Genomic DNA, 14,686 nt, shown 5'->3' with positions numbered 1-14,686 from the left:
GCAGCCAGGAACGTTCTTGTTGGTGAACACAATGTTTACAAAGTGGCAGACTTTGGACTTGCAAGAGTTTTTAAGGTAGGTTGTGGGAGAGTGAATTGTCTCTGCTTTTAACTCTAGAGAACAAGGTGGAAGAGGCCAACTCAAGAATTGACTGCAGTCTCTGAATTGCTGTGTTCAGGCAGAATGCAAGCCCAGGGAGAAAAGGATCCCTAAAGTGTTCACTTGTATCCTCTACCTGCATTATTCTATGCAAAGTTAGAAGGTGGCCTGTGCCTTTTTGCCAGTCTACAGAAAGCATTCTGGTGTCTGCTTCCCACTCACCAAGGAAGTCACCAAGGAAGGAGCCTAGGCAATAGCCTTTGCAGGACAACCTTTATCCACAGTGCTAGTGTCCACATGGAGGGAGATCATGGGAATGATGAAAAAATAATGTTCTTGATCCTGTAAGGGAAGGCATATAAAAATGTATTGGCAGCTATTCTCTCCTTGTTCACTGCTCCACTGCCTCCATGATGCTTGCAAGTGCAGGTAGTAATCATAAAAGTACCTTATTCCTCTCCACAGCTAACAGCAAAGTTCATAAAGTGAGCTCTCAGAGCTTTAAATCTGATCCAGTTTCAAGTTCTTTGCCACTGCAAGGTGTTGGTATTTTTTTTTTTCTCTAGCCCTTGAGGGCAGGGAATGACAAGTATCACTGGCTAACATCTGCCTAGGAAAGAGCTGTGGTTTAGAAATGAGATTTCCTACCTCTGAAAGTTATTTGATCAGAGTTGGAAAGATTTGATTTGCCATATTTTATGGATTTCAGTATGTAATCCATAATTTCTGAGGTCTTTGCTTGTGTTTTTTTGTGGTTTTTTTTTTTTTTTCTAATTGATTTATGTTCTTGTCCTGAGTAGGAAAAACAGAGAAAAAAAGTCCTCTGGTTCTCATTTGTTTCTTTCCATTCAAGCAGCTGAAATTGAAGTTTGTAACAGAGTTGGATTTATTAGCTACTGAAGTATAGAGTAATGGCTTGACAATGGCATCAAGGGACTTTGAAAGTGCTTTTTGCTTAATTTTAATCCTTCCAGATATGCATAAGTTCAGATTGTACATTTCTTAACATAAAAAAATACATATTTTTAAATGATCAATGCTCACAATGGATATTTCTCCTTTGCCCCCACTAGAAAGGGTAATAATTTACAGCTGTTGACATTTGTTGAAATTGAATGTTACTAAAATATTTAGTCGCAGAGTCAGTTTGGCATATTTTTCTAGGAATATTTTGTCTCCTAAGTCAAAGCACTGACATGGTCACATGCAAAGATCACAAAGGATTAGGTGTGAGAAATGAAATTAGTATTTCCATATGCATTAATTAGTATAATGAAATAAGTTCCTGCTCCTAGAGATAAATATTATGGTCAAGATGCTGTATTAGTATATAGATAAAAATCACTACAACCAGTATTTTCAATACTATATGGCAGTGAAGCTGGGAAACATAGATTTTGTATTAATACAAAGAAAATCTGGTACACGTTTGCCAGGATTTGCATGTGAAAAACTTGACCAAGACCTGGATGTGACTCAAGTACACTAAATTACATGTAGGAATTAAAGAGAGAATAAATGTTCCCAAAATTTAGATGTCTGTGCAATAAACCTTGAAGGACATTATTCTACAAATTTGCAAGTCAACAGTTTTTCTATGTGTCTTTCATCTTCACTTTACATTAATTAATTTGACTCTCTGTAAGCTAATATGTTAATTTGAATCAGTCAGAGTTTATTCTTTGGTCCCAGAAATCTGCTTAAGTGATTGTTATCATAGTCAGTGGCCCTTCAACACCACGATAAATCACAGAAGAAAGGTTCTGAAATTTGTTAGCTCTTGCTCTTGCCTTCTCTTTTTACTGAAGACATGATGTGAAGCCATTTGTCTCTAGTGTCAGCAGGATGCTTACACTGCCATTCCTGACATACTTCTGAAATCCTGCATGCCAGGTCCAAAATTCACAGTAGCAAGTCGTAATTAATCAGGAGTCACTCGACCACTGTGTGCTTGCTTGAAATGACAAATGCTTCAGAAAAGCCTCCAATGAAGCCTCTGCATTTCTCAAATGCAAAGCCAAACTCAGTGGTGGAAACTTCAGAAAATGTGTACTGCAATGCCATGAAAGACAAGTTCTTGGCTAAAAGATGATAAGATTAAGCACATGCTGAGCTTAGTCAGGTGCTTAAGTGCTTTGCTGAAGCAGATCTGAAATCAGGCTTGCTTCATTTTATCCATGACAGGTAGAAAATGAAAATGTATATGAAGCTAGGACTGAAACAAAACTCCCAGTAAAATGGACAGCCCCGGAGGCAATCCGCTACAACAGATTCAGTATTAAATCAGATGTCTGGTCATTTGGAATACTTCTGTTTGAAATAATCACCTATGGAAAGATGCCTTACGCTGGTAAGTCCTTTAAACCTAAAGAATGATGTCTAATTTTTTCTTGCTTTCAGAATGACAAACAAAAAAAAGGTTGAATGCCTGTACTATGGGAATGTTAAAGGGTTAAAACTGTAAATAGAGAAAGAAAGCTGCTCACATGAGGTCCATTTAGTGGGTCAGACCTTCTGGCTTCCCCAGGCTCCCTGGAAGCTTTCCAAAGGCTGTGATTAGCATACATTTAAGCTGCTTCTTGCTGGAGTCAACCTGCACTGCACAGGCACCTAAGCCAGCTGGCTATTTTCCTCCAGCATCAGATCAAACATGCCAATTCTTGGAATATGGAAAAAGGGAAGAAAAAAAGGCAGGTTTTTTTATTTCCCATACTGTCCTTTTTTACATTTTTTTTTTTTTAGTATATCTTATGGAAGAATAGACTATATGTGAAGCACGGCAACAGGCACTTCAGGAAGAAGGTGTCTGAGAAATGAATCAGGGAGGTTTTTCCCCTAACCTCATATTTGACCATTGCTGTGAAAATTTTCCATAAAGAGAAGGATCACAAGAATTAAATAAATAATAAAAAAATGTCACCAACATCAAAGGTAGATATAATGGTCTGAGAGCAGCTACTGTTCCTAGCAGTGTGAAAAATGCTCAAGGAACTGTGGCTCCAATAACATACGATATTAGTAAGATGATTGACTGTGGCTCATTTAGTGATGGTGAGGAGAACACAAGGGAAGAACTAAAGCAAAAAAAAGTTATGTTGCACCTGAACAGGCCTGAGGGGTGGTGCATTCAACATAAACTACACTTTACAGGGTCCCAAACTGATATTTCCTGTAAAAGGCAAAATTGATTTTGCTTTGTGATTCCTACCCTCACCTCTTGCAAAAGTGTTCTGAAGAAAAGATAAAAAAAGGAAAAACAAAGCAAAAAATCCTGAGGTCTTACGTAAACAACAGGTGTGTGCATATGCACACACAGACACACACAAATAAAAGATTTTCATATAAACATGTAACACCATGGTTCTGAGTATTGTCTGAAAATACATTCAGTGCTATCCCTTTGCAAAGACATAGTTTACCTGTATCTTGACAGTAGAAAAGGTCCTTTTGCTGTGGCTATTTGCTTACTTCCAGCAGTTTGTTCTGAGTAATCAGTTAGGAGAAAAGGTTATGTTGATTTGTGGTGGCAGAGTACAATGTGCAGAGGAAACACTATTCAGAGGCCTAGGGAAAAGAAGTTAAGATTACACAATTCGAGATTTAATTTAAAGAGTAAAACATTAAAAGTGAACAGAACAATAGTCTTAGTATATAAAGGTATAGCAAAGGTAGGTGAATGGTTTCTTCTCCATTACTGGTGGTGGCAGAGCAGACAGGATGTCACTGCACATCTGCCCTCAAAGAAAATTAGGGCTGACTTAACGAAAAAGTTTCTAAATGTGAGGAAAATTCAGTAGCAGGACAAGTTTTCTTGAGAGATTTTGAAGTCATTGAGACTAGAGAGATTTAGCAACAGTTTAAGTGAAATAGATGTTGGAAAAATTTTGGCAAACCTGGCTGGTGGAAGAAAAGCCTCACACCCAGACAAACCCATTTGCCTCACAGGTGGTGCAGTCAGGGTGAGGTGGTTGGGAATTATTTGATCTGGTTTTTAACTGCTGGTAAACAGTAAGAGATGAGGCTCCACCCCTGGAAATCTTCAAGACCAGGCTGGAAGGGGCTGTGAGCAACCTAATCTAGTGGAAGCTTTCCCTGTTCATGGCAGGGGTGGTTGGATCAAGATGGTCTTTAAGGTCCCTTCCAACCCAAACCATTCTACAGTGATTCTGTGATGAAGAGACAGAGATACGTGGCATCGCTAAGTAGACCCTCAGTAGTCTGATGAACTTGTTTTGGCTTGCAGGTATGCCAGGACACCAGGTGATCCAGCTGCTGGATGATGGGTACAGGCTTCCTCAGCCGGAGACCTGCCCAGCGCCGCTCTACGAGATGATGCTGCAGTGCTGGAGCGCGGAGGTGGATGAGCGGCCCACCTTCGATGCCCTCAGCAAACAGCTGGAGGACTACTTTGACATTGAGTCCTATTCCTATGCCTAGGCACAGACCATGGTGAAAGGAACCCTTCGGTGGGCTCTGAAGGATAGGTGCTAGCCAACATATGTGACAGGGGGCTGTGGAATCAGCCTAATCTCAGGCTTCGAAGTTACTTGGAGGTGCTGAGGAGTCCTGGTACGTTTTCATTCCCACGCTGATCTTCAGAGACTCTTAAAATTTTTTAAGAAATAAAGTGTCTTCTATTTATTTTTAAATAACAGATTGCAAGAATGAACAAATGAAATGAGTCTAGCTCTATAACTATTGTAAATTTTTTTCATTTCTTTATTGGAATAATTATTTGCTTTTGCTTAAATTTTTCATTCCTGCCAGGCTGTTCTCATGAAGTAGTGTGATGGTTCCGCACAGCAGGATCTGTGCTGCCAGAGTCGTCTCACTGTAAAAAAAAATAAAAGTATTCCTGTGACTGTGATGATGTCAGAATCCAAATTAATTGCCTTGCTTAGACTTGAGGTACACATGGTTTTGCTGTATCAGAAAATAAACAGGTGTTCATTGGAGAAAAGGAATTATTTTGTTTTGTGATACAAAGATTGATCTTCTTTAGTTTGTCTACTGTTCCTTTATTACAAGAATAAACATTAGATTCCTGAAGCTGTTTGTTCTTAAGGTTGTTAAATAGTGCCCTGGAACTGATAAACTATTGTTCTTTGAACTCTAAGGATTTATTTTATAGCTCTTAATTTTAGGGGTATTGGAGGAAAAGATATTTTAACGTGAACTTAAGACTTAGCCTTTTAGAGTGACACCCTTTCCAATCCTGCTCCACCAAATCACACTCCCTCTCCAAAAGGACAAGGCCCAGGGCAGGTCTAGGTAATTTGCAGAGGAACTAGCAATCCATTCTTCTACCTTCTCCAGATGTAACTTTAATATAGTTGATTTAAATAACAGATGAACTATTTTATTTTCTTCCATGGGAAAATGGAGCCCAGGTTCTTCTTCTAGCTGTCTTTAAGGCTATAGACGTTAAATTTTTTTGGTCCTTTTTCTGACTAACAACAGCAGTTGGGCTAAAATCTGATAACACTGTGACAGTTTTGTGTTCTCAGTTTTGAGGCTTCCAGAACCAATAAATAATTATTTAGTTGTGATTCATCAGTTAATTATTTAACAAAATAATTCAGGAATTAAAAACTGTACTGTGTTAGCATAGTGCGAGGTCAGTATAAGTGTGCTACCATTTTCCTCTAATATCCAAAAAGGGTATAAAAAAATTAAAACATTCATTACTTTAAAGGCTGGGTGGTTCTTATTACACCTTTTTCAAATTCTTGTCTTCTCTTTATACTTCGAATCTATTCATCTTGCTGGCTTGCCCTGCTTCTAATTTTTAATTTCCTTTTCCCCTCCTCTACTTTTGGAAGGCAGCACACTGCTTGTTTCTTTCATACACATCTCTTATGTACTCATTATTCAAACCCCCTTTCCTTATTTATTGTTTTTCTCCTCTTTCTATCTCACTACATTGTCTTTATAGTATTGTGTCTCTGTTCATTTTCTGTGCAGTGTTTCTTCCTGCTAACCCTCTTTGTAGTAATCAAATTTGTACAGCATAATACAGCTATAATTGATTAACTGTCATAGCATCCATGTGAGTTTGGAAAGTAATCACCCATTCAGAAAAAAAGTGGAAATTTGGCTTTGCCAAACCCATCCTGATAAGAATTGGCATGGAGATTCTCAGGCAAAGTCTCCAGCTGTCCTCTGTCCATGTTTGTTTTGAGACTCATGCTAGCTACTGGCTCATAGCCTCAACAAGATGTTATTTATGATTATCAAACCGCCATCAATCCATGCGTATCTCATCTAGCTGGGAGTTGTGTTTAATTCTGTTACAGTGCAAGGTTAGCAAATCCCACAGAGTAGGTTTATCTAATAAAAATAGGAATGCTGTTATTTGGAAAAATCTCCGTGTCAAAACTGGCATCTTGATGTTTAAGCAGCATTTCTAACATGATTTTCCAGACTTAAAACATTAAGAATGTTGCAACTAAAAGCAGAGTTTCCCCAATCAAAAAAACCCCAAAACTGCTGATGAAAGGTATAATCTTAAAAAGCACAGACATGTGCAGTTAACAGGAGACCTGTTGCCAGGAAAAAACCCCAAACTTCAACAGCAGGGAAATAGCAAGGTTTTCAGAATGCCAAATTACACCAACTGGTCTAAGCTGCTCTGTTCTGGCCTCTGCCCTCAAGTGGAAGTCAGCAGCGTTTTGCAGGACTCCACTGAAGTGACACCAGTAATTCTGAAGAAATTCCACCTGCACAATATGTATATTCCTAAACCAACATATAGGAAGTAAAAAGTCTACTTGCCCAGGTAAATTGAATTTTTGTCTCCATAATTTCTTCTATAGTCAAAGGAGAGAGAGAGAAGCTCCTTGAGATGATGAATCAGCATCCAAAAACTTCATTTCTCCTCTGAAGCACCCTTGGTGGTCTTCTTTGTGTTTGCTGCTGTAAAGATATCTCGCAGAGGTGAGACCCTTTGCTAATAACCCACATGTTGTAAACTGAAATTAGCTGTTTCAAGCTCCATCTGCCAAGTGTGGCATCACGAGTCACCTTAGGCTAAAAGGAGCAGAAGCTGCAAGTGAGCTGCACCCTGATGAGCCGTGTGAGGAGCTGGCACCTGCATGTGATGGCCTCCAGGTGATACAGCTTTGCATGCTGGGCTGCTGCTGGCAGGCATGTTCCCCTGCTGCTGCATCCTGCCACTTCATCCCCTTTGCTTTCTCTTTGCCTGCTTGCACAGACACAGCTGGTTAATGGAGTTTGGGTCTGCCAGCTGCCTCTCCTATGTGCTGGCCCAGGGTGGGAGACAAGCAGCAGCACTGCCTGAAAGCAGCAGGTAAGTTCACTTAGGTGTGTCTCATTATAAATACTACATCAAATACATTAATTTTGTGTTCATCTTTGAGACAGCCTATGCATATTTGGCCTCCCCAAGATGTACTGTGGGTGAAAAGGTGTAGTCACTCTTTGTCTTCTAAGCCTGAGCACCATTTCCACGCCACTGATGTGTGTCCTGAGACTAGTGCACTCTCTTTTGTTAGCAAAAGTGGAAAGCAAGGAAAGGCAGGACAGTAGGTTGTTCATTTTTCTCTTGCTCTGGGTTGCACTGACAAAGTCTGGTGTCTGCTAGAGCACCTTTGACACGATCAACAGTCCAGCTGAGGCCAAATTTGGAAACCACAAATGTTGATCTGAGATCCATTGGTTCCTTGTTCTGGCTTAAATCCGTGCACTTGCACTTGCTCCCTTATTTTGCCTGTCTGTAAACTGCTGTTATACAAGTGAAATGCTGCCACTCTAATATGAGCTCTAATTTTGGGTCTTTGTTTTTCCTTGGGCTAGCAGGGGAACAAAGGAGACAAAAATCACCAATGCAATGGAACCATCAAAGCTCTGGAAATAGAGTAATGTGGAAAATGAATCATTTGTTTTCAGCTCTTTCTATCCACATTTTTTGCAGTCAAATGGATCCATTATTAACAAAGACTGGTGGGAGAAGGCAGCAAAGAGTGATAAACCTTCCCAGAGTCCAGTTTGCTGACAGGCAATGCAACAAGCAAAACTATACGTTCCAAACCCAATTCCATTTCACAATAATTTTATTTATATGGCAGATAGCAATTACAGTCAGAATTATTTGCTGTGACTTGATTTAAATTAAACCTCAAGGTTATCATTTCCAGTTAAAGTGCACAGTGAGATAGGTTTAACATATCTCATTCTATTCTTGAGGCCTTTTATGTTCAAGGTTTTGCTAGAACTATCTTTTGCACTTGTTTTTGCCTGATGGATCATGGAGGGAAAATAATGGATTCAGTTATGAGAAACAGTAATAGATTTTTTTGAACTGACATAAATTTCTATGTTTAGATAGAATAAAAGGATCAGGAAGAGATAAGTTGAATTTTCTACAATAGACTGGTCCTTGTGAAATTCAGTTCACATAAATTGTACTGAGATGTCTTTTATATAATGTTTTATTTATGTAGTTCAGTTATTCTTTGACAACTAAATCATTTTATGCGGTCTTACAAATGATAACTTAAAAATGTCCAACCACAAAGAAAGAACCTCTATTTTTCTTAAACCCTCCATTCTTCAGGAAGTTATGGAGCAATGTAATTGAACAGTAAGTATTAGAGAGTCCCTAGTGTTTACATTTTAACTTCTATTAGAGGACTTTGCTCACCTAATCTGTATTCAAGAACATATGCAGGGATACTAAATGTGATAGGGCAACAGGGAACCTTCTATCTCTTGTACTGCTTTTTTTTTTTGTTTTTTTCTTTTCTCCATTGTATCTTGTACTTACTCTCTGAATTACTTGACTATGAGCAGCAATTTTCTTTGTGAAGATTTGTAACTTAGAGCATACAAGGAACTGAACCAGCTGAGTGCATTGTTTTATTGTGGTTCAGACTCGACCAATTATCAGCATGTAGAAATGGATCACATGACTCATTTGAGTGATTGCACCTTATGCTCTCTCTCCTACGTGCTTCTGTTTCACTCCTTTAAAAAGTGCTGTAGCAACACGTCCACTCAGTGCCCCTATGGCCATTGCGACTGGTCATATATTTGTACTGTATGGATCTTGGAGAAGATAAAAATGCTACATGTTTGAGCTGTGCCACTGTGCTCAAAGGGATGTAGTATATTGTGTGTGGTATATTCTTATGGAAAGCTGTGTGGCTTCCATTCAGTTCCAACAACATCTGGGCCACTGTGTGTCTCAGTCACTTGCTGCAAAAATTTGCCCAGAAGACCTCTGGGTATGCTTAAACAAAATACTGAGATGGGGTCTACGAAAAGACTTATTCTATCCATGCTTACTATTAGCAGGTCCATTTAATTTGTTTTTTTTCAGTCACAGGCTTCTCAGGAAAGACTAATGCAAAAGAAAAAAATCGATGACATGTATGAGCAAGCTGGGGACATCACTGAAAAATACTCTCTTGTAGATCCTGTAGGTGCTATGTGATTGCACCTTATGCTGGGAGATAGAGATTTTTTTCTGAAGTTAAAAAAAAAAATAAAAAAATTGAGCCTTAAGGATTATTCCTAAAACTATCCCCCCCCCAAAAAAAAAAAAAAGATAAAAGAGAGGTAGGAACAGTTTTTCATACTTTCACAAAAGTTCATGTATTTAGCAAAGAAAATGGTAAACATTTCAGAGCAAAGAAATTATTTCAGAAAGCTGCTACTGAATTTATAAAAAAACACTGAATAAGCTGATTATGCTATTTATACTATTACAAGAAAGAAATGCATATTGCACTGAATTCTTTTTCTTTAATTACTTTGATGTAAATATCTGAGTATACTGACTGCACTTCTGTGTTTTAATAGACTAGAGAATTCAAATATATAGGCAGCCATATCAAAACAATTTTCCTGTCTCTCTCTAGCTGGACAGTTATATCTCTGTGCTTAAAAGACTATCTAAACATGTTGAAGGTTTCTGTTGTTGGTCATGAAGGTTTTCATGTTTTTCAACATTATTTTTATCTCACACTAATTTTTTCCATTCTTTTCCATCCCATTGTACCATCAGCATTGGCTGTCTCCTTAGCAGGTTGGCTCTCATCCACTCTATCATCTCTGCCAGATCATTTATGGAAAAAGAGACATGCAGTAACAAGTTATAAGCCCAGACGTCTTCCCTGATTTGTTTAACTGTCCACCTGCCTCACACACACATTTGATTATGATAATAATACAGACTCCTATTGCAGTTGACAGACTGCTTTTGGAGCTGATGAGAAATGACTCAATGCAAATCTTTGGGAACCCTCAACTATGAATGAATAATATAACAATAGATTACTGAAATTTGGAAGAAATGAGGTATGAGAGCTGCTACTTCACAGACTTCACAATGGCCTTCCCTGAAATAGAAACACAAGCCTTTTTCTGTAGCAAAGGCATGATGGGGAGAGAAATTCATTAATGGTAAGGCACAAGAGACTGTGATGGCTCCCTAAATTTCCAATGTTAGGGTCTTAATATTGTCTGGCATTTTCCTGTACAACTAGAAATAGAAAATGGACTGGACTTTTAGTGGAGGAAATATCAGTGATACAGAGTGTGACTCTAATATAAAGTGCTCGTAAGGCAAAAATCTGAAAAATGGCTTAGTCAGGGGGAAGGTTGTTAAGCTCTTTTTCTATTTGTACTGTGACTAGAGGAGGATCTGGCTCCTGAGCAGTTTACCTTAAAAGGCAAACACATTGGAGAACAAAACTGAGAGGAAATTTCACCACTGTCAATTACCTTTAGGTAAACTTCTGTTTTACAATCCTGTAAAGCAAACACTGGTGACAAAAGCTGAGGATGTGTGTAGGAATACCCCAACCAGCTTCAGCAGTCTATCTGCAGTAGCTGCTGTCATCTGGCTATGGCATGTGAAAACAGCTGTTCCTGATTTGGATCATTCTGACTTTTGGTGTGAATAGGACATCTGATTTCTGAAATGCCACTGGTACCTGCTGGAGCTCATACACAACCAAGCCAATATTCTTGTCTCAGAAATTTGGAGAGAAAAGCTTAGAAAGCCTTTTGTTTTAGAAAGTGTACATATCCAGCTCAGCTGCTTTCCTATGATCTTTTATAAGCCCTCAGATTGCAGTAGCAGAAGACCCATTCCTACTGCTGTTGACTTTCTGTATTAGCAGAAGTAGATAATGGACTAAGTAAGTTAGCAAATTTTCTCAAGGGAATGTAAATAAAAGAGATGAATAAGGAAGCAGAGAATTCAGAGAAATAGATGAACTGGATTTTGGATCAGTTATCCCTTTACGTCTTCGGGTTTGTATGGATATTTCATTCTACCCTTTCCATTTTGAAGTTTATAAAGCTATTTTTTTTGCCTCATAAGAAAATCTAGTCCTAAAAGAGCCACTACTAATGCCCAGAATTTCTAGCTAAGTTCAATTTACTTTGGCAAGTGTAACTTTTTAGTGTCAAACTGACCAAATTAGATAAAAGCTAGAAGCACTCCTATGCCAAACTCATTTTCCATCCTGCTTGTAGCATTAGCCCTGTACAGCCCAGTAATGCCACAGATTGCTGGGTAGGGTCATTGGTAAGATGAAACAGCTTCAGGGTGATCCAACAGCTCTCCCCATCCTGGCACCGCAGAGGTACATGGTTGTATCACTGCATGTTTGCCTCCTGAAAGCACACATTTGCTCCATTTCAGGAACATGCAGTGTGGTTGTTATTTTCCTCTAATCAATTGTCATGCTAATAAAGGAAGTGTGTTTGCTAAACTCTGCCTCATACAGTGATAAGAGATTTCACATACCTGTGGTTTCTGGAGGTCTGATAAGTGCATATCCCATCTTCCTACAGGTCCCAAAACTCTAAGATAATTTTGTGAAGTTTTTCTTAATCACCCTTGCTGTAAGAAATGTTGCTACAGCAATCAATTACCATGTGAAATTATTCTTAAGGGCAAAGATAAAACATCCAGAGTATTAGAGAATAACCCTATTTTATTTCCTTAGTTCTTGATATAACTAAATTATGAGTTATAATGAGATATTACACAAGATTTATTTAGGATAGATTTTGGAATATCATTGTCGAAAACATACTTAGAGTTATGAATTATTATATTGGTCCTTCTTTAGTCTGATCTGTGGAATAACTGTATTCTCAACAGTGAATTCGTAAGGTAATTTAGAACAATATAATTTAAATATAGTGCAAGTGTCAAATATTGATTTGGAGTTAACCTATGACTGATACCTAAATCATAATGGTGCTGTTTCTTAAAACTACGAACATCTGACCCCTTACTTTATTATATTTTATATTAGCAAAATTAAACTTCTGTCCTTCTAAAATTAAAATTTGCAGTTGCATAATCTCAACACGAATACATTTCTGTGGCTAAGTAAGCAGCTTAGAAACCTCCTGGGCACTTCAAAGAGGCTTTTTGAAATTCGGAAATAACAAGCTTCTCTATGGTAATTCCCTGTTGCAGGCAAAGGTGTAACTTCATTCTACACGGTTAAAACAGAGAAAACTTTACATCACAAGATAACTTGGCATTTGGAGCTAGCTTACCCATCACAAGTAACTCGGAGCTCAGTGCCTCGCAGGTGTTCAGCTCAATGCTGTTTATTACCCTGTGTTACTGCAGATGAGCTGCTACTAGGTTCACTTAATGGATTGGGAATGGCTTGTACAAACCACAGACTTACTTTTGATTTACAGTGTAAAACACTGAAAACAATTTACCTGACTGAAGTGGATAAAGGTGAGATTAAAAGACAAACAAAGCGGGAGAATGCCTGTGGGGATAAAGTGTTCCTGTCCAAAGACCAGCACTGCAGTCAAGAATGTATGACAGTTAAATACCTGGAGTCTTCTGTTGGATGTTTCCAAGATAACGAAGCTAAGAGACTGCATCTCCTTGTGACACTCTGTGAGTTTAGTAGGATTTAAATGTCCTTTGTTGATTTTGGCCAGAAAAAAAATCTAAGAAACCCATCAAGTTTTTTTCAAAGGCACAAGTTCCTTTGGCAGTTTGACTACTTTTCCTTGTGTTGGCAGAGGAAGTAGTAGCACTGGTATAAACTTTACAAAAGGGTTTTTTTCAAGGTTTACGCAGTGCGTGCTATCAGCAAGCCTTCAGTACCCGGTCTCTGTAAGGAGTGCAGCAACGTGCTGTGTGGCACTTGCAACAGCCACTTCTGTCTCCAGGCTCTTTGTCACAGGGGAGAGCAGGGGCAGACCCACATCTCTTGGCACCTAGCAGCTTACCAATAGGGTTCTGCTGTAGTGAATTGGAAGTTACAAAATAATAGTATAGTTCTAGTTTTTGTACTTATGGAAAATGTGATCAAGAAGCTCATTCCTTCAGACTAGGGGGTTTCCAGCCTGACCCTCACCCTGCTGCCTCCTCTGCTCTATTCTGTTGTTCTGTGTTTCAGCTTAAAGGGACAGTCCAGGAGCTCTGCATTCTTTGCAGGTTATATTTAATAATTTTTTTTTTTTAAGATGGTAAGTGTTTGATTGTGAGTTTTGTATGCATGTGGCTTGATTTTGCTTTGCTTTGTTTTTAAATTTGTTTCACTGAAGGCATAAACAATTTACATTACAGAACAGTTTGGGAGGCAATGTAAAACCTTGTGTGGAGACCCCTGCATGGTCGAACTCCCTCTTTATCCTAAATTTCACTAAAACATCTTTCGGTTATGATGCTACAGACAATATTGACATGCAAGTATTTACTCAACCAGACTTCGCCTGCTATGATCCTCGTAGCTATGGAAAGTCTTGCTAGGCTTGAACTTGAATTCAACCTTTAACATTTCTGAGAGAAGAATTTCCTTTCCTGTCTTTCCTGATGGTGTGGGGGGATGGGGACGATGGAAGACAAATGCTGGATGCAGAGACAGACACTTGCTAGCAGTTGCTTATTTGGTTCCTCCTCCCTTTCCTTCATGGAAGCTTACTGAAGTCCAGGAAAAAAGTAGAGCAGAAACAGACTGGTATAAATTATTCAAGGATGCTGCTGTTTCTAAAAAGGAGCCGGGAGGAGTCTGCCTATAAAATATTAACATGACATTTTTGAATTGTGATGGGTGAGTTGGGAGAATAAAGCTTAAGAATGAGTAGAACATTGCTCTAAGGAAACAGAGACTTTTTATTAAACTACAAACAAGCCTGCTTTATCACTGAATTGCACACGAGTTTCCAGTGGTTATGAGTTTGGGCAAAAGGGAAATGGGAGTGGAAGAGGGCATATTAAAATCTTACAGAGTCTTGTCGATAGGTTACAAAAGATCTGCTTAGTGTTTCTGTGGGTAATCAGAAAAAGAGTCGAAGTCAGAGTCTGTCTGGGTTTCTTTGCAATTCCACTCCTTTGGCTAAAACTGGGAAGTGATCCACTTGCCCTACTTAAAATGTTGAAAACTCCTTTTGCTTCTAACTGACAGTTTGGAATCTTAACTCGGGTTGTGATCTGCCTGATTTCCCTGGAGACTCCATAGCGCAAAAGGTGCAAAGGTGGTGTAATTTTTTTATTTAGCTTCAGTAGGTAGATAGCAACATTACAATGATGCCAAATTCCCTCATCTGATAAAGCGTTTTTTCAATTGGG

At 38.7% G+C, this 14,686-nt stretch overlaps 1 protein-coding gene across 2 annotated transcripts in view; it reads left to right on the top strand.

Annotated features, from left to right (window-relative positions):
* The window catches only part of FRK (fyn related Src family tyrosine kinase), a 51,047-nt gene extending 45,899 nt beyond the window's left edge, over window positions 1-5,148 (top strand). Inside the window, exons 7-9 of one of the 2 annotated variants that reach the window (XM_027898644.1) lie at window positions 9-75; window positions 2,284-2,449; window positions 4,343-5,148. In XM_027898644.1, coding sequence (XP_027754445.1) covers window positions 9-75; window positions 2,284-2,449; window positions 4,343-4,536 — 427 coding nt within the window. In that variant the 3' untranslated portion in view covers window positions 4,537-5,148. The remainder of the gene's footprint in view (window positions 1-8; window positions 76-2,283; window positions 2,450-4,342) is intronic. The other variant, XM_027898645.1, reaches the window with a different exon arrangement.
* Window positions 5,149-14,686: the final 9,538 nt, after the last annotated feature.

This window comes from Empidonax traillii, unplaced genomic scaffold, assembly GCF_003031625.1.
Source record: "Empidonax traillii isolate 1590-97213 ecotype Southwest subspecies unplaced genomic scaffold, ASM303162v1 scaffold611:size485065, whole genome shotgun sequence".
NCBI classification, from domain to species: Eukaryota; Metazoa; Chordata; class Aves; order Passeriformes; family Tyrannidae; genus Empidonax; species Empidonax traillii.
The sequence above is the reverse complement of the archived record's forward strand: the minus strand, read 5'-3'. Positions and strand labels throughout refer to the sequence as shown.